This window comes from Lissotriton helveticus, chromosome 3_1 (assembly GCF_964261635.1).
Source record: "Lissotriton helveticus chromosome 3_1, aLisHel1.1, whole genome shotgun sequence".
Lineage (NCBI taxonomy): Eukaryota > Metazoa > Chordata > Amphibia > Caudata > Salamandridae > Lissotriton > Lissotriton helveticus.
Window position 1 is genome coordinate 671,376,252 of NC_136061.1, and position 10,452 is coordinate 671,386,703.

General features: G+C 42.0%; 1 protein-coding gene across 1 annotated transcript in view; it reads right to left on the reverse strand.

The window, feature by feature from the left end:
* The window catches only part of PPT1 (palmitoyl-protein thioesterase 1), a 148,625-nt gene extending 144,976 nt beyond the window's left edge, over positions 1-3,649 (reverse strand). The window contains exon 1 of the mRNA XM_078680800.1: positions 3,499-3,649. Coding sequence (XP_078536926.1) covers positions 3,499-3,586 — 88 coding nt within the window. The 5' untranslated portion in view covers positions 3,587-3,649. The remainder of the gene's footprint in view (positions 1-3,498) is intronic.
* Between the last annotated feature and the right edge of the window lie 6,803 nt (positions 3,650-10,452).

The following is a 10,452-nucleotide window of genomic DNA, read 5'->3' on the forward strand; positions in this document are numbered from 1 at the left end:
CATGGACAGCTGATGACCTTACTACACACTTCAACTCTAAAATGACAGAGGTTTTAGACCAAGTAGCTCCACTCAAACTCAAACAACAGAGGCAAAACAAATCGAAACCCTGGTTTAACGTGGAGCTAAATGATGAACGGCGTCAACTCAGACAAACGGAAAGGGCTTGGAGGATTAACCCCTCGACCTTACACCTAACACAACTTAGATCTGCTCGGCAGGCATACAAAAATCAAATTTTCAGTGAAAAGACATCCTTTTTCCGCAGCCAACTAGATCTGGCGAAAACCCGACCGAGAGAACTCTTCAGCATTGTCAAAAGCCAAACTAACGGCACCCCCTCTCAAGATATCGAAGCCACAATTGAGCGATGTGAAGAAATTGCCACCTTATTCACTAATAAAGTCTCTAAAATTGATCAATCCTTCATACAAACCGCAATCACCCCTTCTCTCATAACCTGCCCCCTTCTACTTCCCTTGACCACGCAGAAAGAGTTCTGTATAAGGACAATCAGATCGGCCTCTAGCTAAAAAAAAAATGCGCACTGGTCCGACTTTGAGCTAATGGCGGAAAACAAGGTCTTCAAGATAATTTCTCATCTAAAACCTTCCTCCCACGCCATGGACACCCTCCCTTCCACAATCATAAAAGAACTCACCCACACCATTTCCCCTTTCTGGACAAAAATCATCGAAGCCTCTCTCACCTCAGGCTGTGTCCCAGACTCCCTTCAACTAGGACAAATCACGCCCATTCTCAAGAAACCAGGGGCCGACCCTAAGGATATTAACAACCTCAGAAATATTTCAAACCTCCCATTCCTGGCAAAAAAATTGGAGTCATGTGTTCTCCACCAACTCAATAAACACATTGATGAGTTCATCCTCCTCGACACCTTTCAATCGGGTTTCAGGAAAGGCTGTAGCACTGAAACAGCCATACTCAACGTCTCGGACGACATTCGCAAAGCCTTAGATGATGGTGATACCTGCCTACTCATCCTTATTGAACAATCTGCGGCATTCGACATGGTTAATCATCCAGCTCTTCTGGAGACCTTGTCGAAGAGCTCCGGCATAAATGGCACTGTACTAAAATGGTTCACCTCTTTCCTCCAGCAATCGCTCGCAACAAATTAAAATCAACTCCTGTCCCGAAGCCAACAAAGGTAACACTTGGGGTACCACAAGGCTCGATCCTCTCCCGGTCCCTCTTCAATCTCTTCATGGAGCCCCTCACAATCGTCTTGAAAAAAGCTGGAGTGAGTCACCACCTTTACGCGGATGACACCCAAATCTATTTCAAAATCAAGTCCCCCGATGACATCCAACGCCTCAATACCACTCTAACGGAGATCCAAACCTGATTCAACGTCAACCACTTAAAGCTCAACCCAGATAAAACAGAACTGATCCTATTCTATCTACAAAGCAACCATCGTCCTATCGAAGAGTGGCTCAAGAATCTGGTTGCCCTAAACTGCCCCCTCGTTCTATCAGACTCAATTAAGTCTCTAGGCATCACCCTTGACAAGAACCTCTCTCTAAAACACCTCAAGAAATTGAAACCTTTTCTGCCCCATGAGAACTTCAAGACAGTAGTTCAATCCCTGGTTCTCTATAAAATCGTCTACGGGAACGCCATCCTTACAGGGACTCCAAAAGCTCACCTAGCCCCTCTTAGGGCAGTGCTGAACATGGCCGCTCGTCTTGTAGTAAAAAGATTTGAACACATCACTCCAGCTCTCAACTCCCTCAAATGGCTTCCCATGGAATGGAGATGTATTTACAAGCTGGCCTGCAGCACACACAGCACCCTCCACTCTCCGGCCCCCAACTACCTGAACAACAAACTAGTAAGAGCAGGTCAAACCAGAACCCTGAGAAGCTCCAACTCACTCCTTCTCATTCCACCAAAAATGAAAAAGAAAACCACCCAATTCCGATAGTTTTCTGGCAACGCTCCCAGGATATGGAACGCTCTCCCTGGAGTCCTCAGATGCAACCCCTCCTTCTCCTGTTTCAAAAGGGACCTCAAACTCCATCTCCTTAACAAATACTTTCCTGAACTACGTCAACTAACATATTCCTCAATATTCCGAGTTGACTCCCATTTAAGGATTGTTGGTGAAGGGACTATGCTAATCACCTTGCTTTTTGCAGTTATTTATTGTTCAAGCTGTATTCTTTATCCGTGATTTGCTTACTTACTGTCAGCCTTCTGGGTAATGTAAGGCCCTTCTGTTTTTCACAATGTGTATGTGAAGCGCTCTGATACCTACGGGTCTAGCTAGCGCTATACAAAACTTTTAAAATAAAAAAAATAAAAAACACCCCAAACCTGCCCAATTAATTGAAAAAGACAGTTTTTTGTGCATTTTCTTTAGAGTCACTAATATACTGATCCAACTCAAGTTGGTAACTAAAAAGATGATGCAGGTGTACGTATCAAAGTCTTTTTCTTTTTTAAAGTACAGCCACGCTTGCCTCGCTTAAAAACATTAGCAAAGCGAATAGGTCATGAAGGCAATACCTATTTCCTTTGCCAATGCTCGTTTATATAAGTTTGTGGAACATGTATTTATATATAACTCTAACCACTAGTATATGTAGTAGACATTTGTACTTACTACCATACCATTCCTATGAGTTTATCCGTGTGTATCTCTTCCTTGAGTGACTAAAACTTGTACATTTGCAAAAAAAATCTGTGTATCTCTTCGTTGTGTGACTTTACTACGTGTACATTTGCAAATTGTTCCTGTTTGTATCTCTTATGTAACTCATGTAATCCAAAGTCCTTATGTAACGCAACCGGTTATTTTGTAAAGCGCTCTTACACCTTCGGGTAATGTTCGCGCTATATAAAATCGCATTAAAAAAAAAAAAAGTTTTCCTATGTAGCAGGTGACACTGTGGCCCTTCAGCACGCTCCGTAGATTTCATATGTGCGGCCCTCCCGCTTTTTAGTTTGACAGTCTGATATCCCTATTCATAATTCTTTCTTTTCAACGTCAAGTTGAGGGCACGGCCCTGCAAAGGAAGGTGCGTTTGTCTTTGTGAGGAACGTATAAGTAGTTAAAACGCCGTCCCGAGCACAAGCCTGCCAAACATTTCGCTTTACCCATAAAACATCCTAAAACATATTATTGAAGTTTACACCCTCCACCTACAAGCTACATGTTTAAAGTTTCTCCGGAAGTGATGCAAGACAAAAAAATGAAAACCAAGGTGTCTACGTGACCAAACGAGGCTCCTCGTGAAGTTCGGAAGCTACTACTGAGGTTCACCAACAAAAAGAACTCCCTTCGCCTGAGGTTAAAGCACTTTCAATGAGTCATCATCAGACAGATACAATTGGGAGCTACCACGTGACCCGGAAGAAATTCCATGCAGTCATATGGCAGGTGTCAGCTGATTTTTTTTCCCGTTTACTTGGGCTCGTTTTAATCGTTTTCAGTTCCCATCCCAATCTTTCATACCCCCTTCCGCTTACCCATCCCGTGCCAAAGCACTAGTGGAGTGCCCGAGCAGAGCCCCTTGAGTCCGAAACCAGCTAAGAACAGAAGCCACAGCGACGCCATCTTCTGTAATCACTAATCAGTAGACGATACACTTCCGGATCACGTGGCTGTGGTTAATGGGTCGGACCTTGCGGGGCATGTGACGTCACCTTTACTTGAGGCTGGTGGTGGGTTTTTTTGGGCGGGTGGGGGTGAGAAGCGCGGGTGGGGGGTGAGAAGCGAACCTCTGACACGCTCGTAGTATGCTGTGTCACGCTGTACTCATATATACCAATCCTTCCGAATTAGGCTTTAAGCAAAAAAAATATATATTTTACCTTTGCCCCATCTAAAACTTTTCTATTCAAATGCTAGTTACTTTGTAAATTATTTTTGTGAACAATGGACAGCGAAGTGTTCGCCATTTATTGGGTGTGATAAATATCACCCCTCACGAGTTTTAGAGGAATAAGATATGTTGTTGTTTTCTCCACGTTTCGGTAAATGCGTTGCACTTTTCCTGTGATAAATGTTGGAAGGTTTAAAATTGCGATATGTGCAGCATACATACCAATATTTTAGAAGAGGAAACGGGGAGGTTGTGCTGCTCCAGTCCAGGTTATTGCTTTGAATTTTCAGTCTTATAAAACAGTACTGCAAGTCCTCAAATTCAAAGGAAACACGCATTGGCATAGCCAATAGGTCTCGCCTTTGGGACCTTATAAGTGTATAGCCATACAGCACATTATCCTGGGTGCTGGGCCGCCAGGGGTTGAATAGCTATATACAATTACTACACACTGGATCATGCGGCTCTGATTCAGGAATGCATGCCTGCTTGATACACGGAATGTAAAGTGTATCAACCAAAGTACACAGTTTTAACCGCATGCGTGCGGCCGCTATTTTTGCGCTGCGCGGCTTTTTTCAAAAAGCCGCGTTACATGATGTGCGAGCGGCACAACTCATGACGAGCTCAGCTCGTCATGAGCGCAGAAGGGGTTAAAACATTTTCCAAAGGATACCCTGCTGCCCGAGACTTGCAATGAGGGGGGTCCCGGGAAGAGGCAGAAAGACAATAGAGGGTGGCAAGGCGGGATGTAAGCCTACATAGTGAATACAGCATGTCTCGAAGAAATAGCGCATGTGTTGCCGAGGCTCAACCTAGAAAACTGAACATCCTCAGGTCACAGACAGCCAGGCACAGGAATTGTCGTTTCTCAAGGGAAAAATCAACTCAAAGTCACCCCAAATTGTGCACTCCCATTCTTCAAAAGGATTCTCCATTCACATCTTGTCCAACCATTGCTCAGTTACAGGCTTGCTCTCCAAAACCGATACATACACCTACAACATAATACGTTTCATTATTGTAAAGTTTGACTGTTGAGAAATCCATTTTGGCAAATTAGCTCACATCTGCTTTTTACCACATTAACTGAACACAAAAACGTTATGGCAGTGGGTTACTCGTAAGTCCCCTAATTTAACAAAATCTTATATAATGGAATTAGGGAAGAGAGGTAGAAAGCCTAATACCTATAAGATAGGTACACATATCCTGGGTGAAAGTACCAGCCTTGTCATACTTAGGCATCATGTTTGATGATAAACTCAGTTTTAAACAGTTATTAGAGGGCAAGTGTCTCTGTTTGATAAAGTCTATGCTTTGCCCATAGATCTGACAGAACCGGGTCGGAGCCATCATCGCCGCCGGTTTCGGACTGCACCAGGATCTAGTGCGATTACATACGCACTGCCCTAGGTTGTAATAACTGCACCAGTGGCCTCACTGAGCAACGATTTACGAATTTAAGTGTAAGAGGATCGTATTGAAATACTACTCAACATTAGAGCCTTAGAAAATCGACCTCGTAATCCTGTAAAACAATTTTAAACCAGCAGCCACATTGAAATAAGCGGCATTATCCAGAATGGACAAATGACTGAGAGAATCTATTGAAAGTGGCATGCACTCCACACCAGAGTCCTACCCACAGAAAATTGTCCTCAGCAATACTCCAAAGGTTAGCCCGGCTGGGTCTACTTTGAGGCTGCCACGCGCACTCCCCCAGCCCTCCCCCAAGTCCTGATGAAGACCCGCGGAGACGCTAAAGGGGGTGCGGATATAGGGTTGAAACGTCGACATTACAGTGGACCACACTTACCAAAGACTCTGTATTCAAAATTGATTAATACTATGTACAGAATGTTCTGAAGAATTATTGATTGGTCACAATTCTTTCCCCTTCTTCTTCCCCATTCCCTACAAGACACTGTATATATTGTATGGCACCAATTGCACTGAGCACTTATTGTCACAAAGTATCACCTAATGCACACATGTATGAAATTGACAGCCTTTTTACCTTTGCCTTAAAATAACAGTATTTATAAACTAAAACGATCTATAAAGTAATTTGCAAACTCTTTAGATGGTTTGGATTCCCTTTTTGGTTTTGATTAACTCGAGTTTACAAAAATTGAATATGTTGTGTTCAAATGAGATATAATTGAAGAAATTCACTGAACCCGAAAGAACCAATTGTTTATCATATTTCATTATCGCCCAGGTTCTCAGGGATACTGGGTCACCCCATTGTAACTTAACTTGCCCATAGATTAGGTAGATGGTCGCCGGGGACAATTTTAAAATTGTATAACTCCTTTTGTAGTTCTAAAGTCCTATATGCAAGTGAGGTCTGGGGGTTTGTGAGGACAAACAAACTCCAAAATGAAGAAAACTGTTATTTTAGGCATTTGTTGAAAAGTCCCCCATAGTACCCCTGCTTTTTTTGTACATGAGGAGCTGAGGTCAAAATATATTTCTGACCTGGTGGCGGTGAAGCCTCATCTGTGTTGGGTAATTATATGGTCCAATGAAGAGGCAGGTTTTAACAAGCAAATAATTCAGGACTGTCTCTCTCTGGACCATGCATTGGAAATCCTGTGGCTGAAGTACGTAAAAACCACCTTTACTATGCTTGGTAAATCAGATTTGTTCTCCAATCCAGATACGGTGTGTGCACGAGACAAGACACTTATTAAAGATCTATTTTTTAAACATACTGTGGCCCAAAGGGAGTAAATCAAACTGAATAAACCCACGGTCAGAAACTATATTTTAGTTGTGTCGACACAAAGCATAGAACCGTATCTAACCCTTATAGCCAGTGCACATGATAGATTTTTAATTACGAGGTTTAGGTTGAATTTGTTTCACCATCTACTGGCTGTGCCGGCTGGGTACGTGGCACATCCTGAACAAAAGGGGCCCTGTGGCTGCGACACTATGTCTCCACAGGATACCCTACATTTTGTTGTTCTATGCCCGTATTACTCATTCCCAAGAAAAGTATTTCTAAAGGGGCTTTTAAAGAAACTCAGATTCAAACAGGCCCGTGTGGCGCTGTTATTTCTAAAACTTGCCCCAGACGTTTTTACCCCATTCTGTGTCTCGAACTTTTTAAGATCTGCGTTAAAACTAAGAAATACAGGTGATTATAAAAGCGGTAGACCACCTATTGAATCTATGTATCAATTAGGATAGGCGGTAGAGTTTAAAAAAAATGCTTTTTAGTAATTATCAAGTACAGTTTTTACTGTATTATTCTATCCTGAGAGTTCCCGCTTACTATTATGATCACTATTTTCAGATTGATGTGTTGATGAAATTATATCTTTTATGGTCATATTTTCCGATATGCCAAATAAAGATTATTATTGTAACTCGTAAGTAGCGGTACATCTACACTGAGTGTATATATATGATTCTGGGGATACAACAACACTTGGCGTATATTAAGAGAGGCACATGGTTATAAATAAGCCTACATGTGGTTATTTCATAGATTTGAGGAAACAGGAGATGCTTTCAAATGTGCTGAGAGTTTTTAATTTCTTACAATGATGTGAGCAGAAGCACATAAGACTTATGAATTTAAAATATTCATAGGGGTATTGTTGGACCACAGCTTCTCAATTTATCACCAACAGTATGATGTGGAGCAATAGAATGGCATACGGACAGACCACTCTGGGGGCTGCTCTAACAAACTCTCATCGTGGTGCAACTGGGTTGTCACAAACCTTTAACAGTAGTGCTGGGAAGCTATACTGGGGGCCCTGCCAGAGACATTTGATTAACTTCTAGCCATAATTAACCCTATAGACACAGCAACCAAGTCAGGCAGTGTAGGAGTAATCGAACATCCTCTGGCATAACATAACATTAAAGGATGCTGGTGTATGCTCTCACACCCATGACACAATTGTGTTGATAAAGCAAGTGGTGTAGTGGCAGGGGTTCTGGGGATGGGAGCGCCACTGAGTGGCACACCAGGGCTGTTACAGGCTATGTATAAGGCCGGACCAGGGCTCTATGAAGATGTATACAACCTCAGCCCTGGCTTAGGCATTCGACAGCGTGGCCCTCCTTTCTTAACTCAGAATTGCAGTTTGTGCTGTCACTTCAGCATCAGCTCTATCTTATGTTCACCATGTCTGAGGGGCACCGAGCACTGTGTGCGTGGATCAGGAAGTCAGGTTGCTGCTGCAGAGACTGAGCGAGCGGCAGGATGAGGAGGTTTCAGAGAGGGAGGCTAACTGAGAGTTGGGATGTGGCAGCTGCAGCAGGATACAGGCCTTGAACCACGCAGACTCAAAAGGCTTGTGTTTAATGGGGCACTAACAAGACGGCCATATTAATAGACAGCCTCGTCACCTGAGATGTAACCAAAGGAGCCCAGTATCTGCGTTACATACTCGGGCACAACAGAACATCAGGAATCACTGCTGTCAATAAATTAAATATACAACACATTGATATTACATATGTTTTGTTACTTAATCTATCATAAAAAATATATATATATATATATTTATATGTACACACATACACACACTTTAAATAATATAAAAGGCACAGAAATAGTGGCTTGCATAAGCTGAGGCTACAGGGAGGGAGGAATTTGTTAAGGTCTTAAAGTAGAAGTCTGCTAAAGAGGACACCCACTTAAGCGCCCATGAAATAGTACTTTTAGTGTGACTTATGCAATAAAGTCCAAGAAACAGGTGGTGAGTAGCTTTGTATCTGCCTTTTTTACCACTTTATCTCTCATTTGCCACTAGGCCCTGGAGGTGACCAGGCTACCCCATGAGGAGTTGACGTTTTCTTCTGGGATGCTTTTGAGGGAAAAAGTATTTACAGAAAGGCAAGTATATTTCTGTAGCATCTCAGAAAAAGTATGAATTAGTACCTTTGTAGACTACACATGGCTCCTTTCAGACATATGCTCCCAGAAAAAGGCAAAAACAGTGAGTTTTCTTGAGCAACATTTTTTGTGCAGACAATCTGCAGTTGCCTCTTCAATTAGACTCCCATCCGGGTGTTGTTTTCGATCCCTCTGGGCATGATTGTTCAGAGGCTGATTCAGTTGGGGCTGCCCCTGCCTAGAGATGATACTCCCATTATATCAGATTTTTTGTGAAAATGGGTTATGTACCCTCTGGAAAAGATACTAGAAATAGGCTCAGGTCGGAGTGCCCTTGCCCCATCCTTCTTAATAAATTATCCTTAGTCCCAATAATGATCCTACGGTGGTGGCCTTCTTTTCTAAGGAAGGTGATGGTTCAAATTAGGGGATACATAAAGCCTTGAGACTCAGCCAGGACAAGCTCCTGGATTTGTTGGGCCCCTTAACTAGGATTATGGAGATGACTGAGGGGGCTGGTGATTACAGTTAATTCATTTATCTGACAGTTTTGAGGGGCTGTATTCAGAGACAATTTGCATTTTAGGGAATGTGTACTCTGAGCTTTCTACAGAGTGCAGAAAAAAGTACTCATGCGACTCGATCCTAAACTGGTGGAAGTGGCCGATAAAGTGTTAGGAGTCACCTCAAATGGTCATCTGTTTGGAGAAAAGTTTGTCAAAGGATAACCATCCTAATCAACTTTATTGTTTCAGCTTACAGATGTATGCCACACATATACAATACAAATTTAGGTTGTAAAAACACATTCATAAAAACATGTACAAAGTAGTGCAATACCATAAGTTTATTATTTTTCAATTACAGTTATCAGGCCAGATGTGCACTTCCCTAAATAGAATAAAAATCCTCTTAGATTATTGTGCAAAAATAAACTTGATAATTAAGTGCCCAGGCTTCCTAATATCCACAATACTGCAAAAGGTCCAAAAGATTACTTTCGGTATAAGCAGCTAAATAAGAACACTTAGCTTTAAGGATCATTAGAAAAGCTAGTAAAAATGTTACCATCAGAAATGCCTATCAAATTAAAATGTATACATTAAATTGTAGTTTAAAAATGCTAGATTTACTGCCTTGAGCTGGTGCGAAAGGCTCATAAAGTGCTAAAGCTGAACTTATTAAAGTGATGTGTAGGCATCACCAATCTAAAGCTAGGGAGTGTAATTAAATTAATGCCAGGCACAACCTCTTGCACCATGTTCAACAAGTGGAAATATGCTGATGACTCATAGAGTGCTTGTACTAGATTCTATAAAAAACGGGGTGTTGATGCAGTACCTCCCATATCTAAAATAGTGAAATTAAAATTGATGGCAAGCACAGCAAGTCCCCTCCATGTTCCATAGCTGACTGCACCTATCATGGCATTTTGCACCACATTTAATAAGTGATGACAAAGCACGATAGTAAGAGGGTAATTGCCAGCTTTATTAGGGATCTAATACCACCTAAGGAATCATTCATGAAGACTAGTATGTTTGAGGGAAGATGGTTAGTGGCCTTCCATGCACCATATATATGTGAAACTACTCCGGTTGAAAATTAGTTTGGTGTTGGTATGCATGCAAAAGGTTAGTGCATCCTTGTAATTTCTAATGTTGTTACCGTTAAAAGGGGGCGAAGATACCTCCACCTTGCCTGCAGCAGGATGGTACAAAGTAACAAAGAATG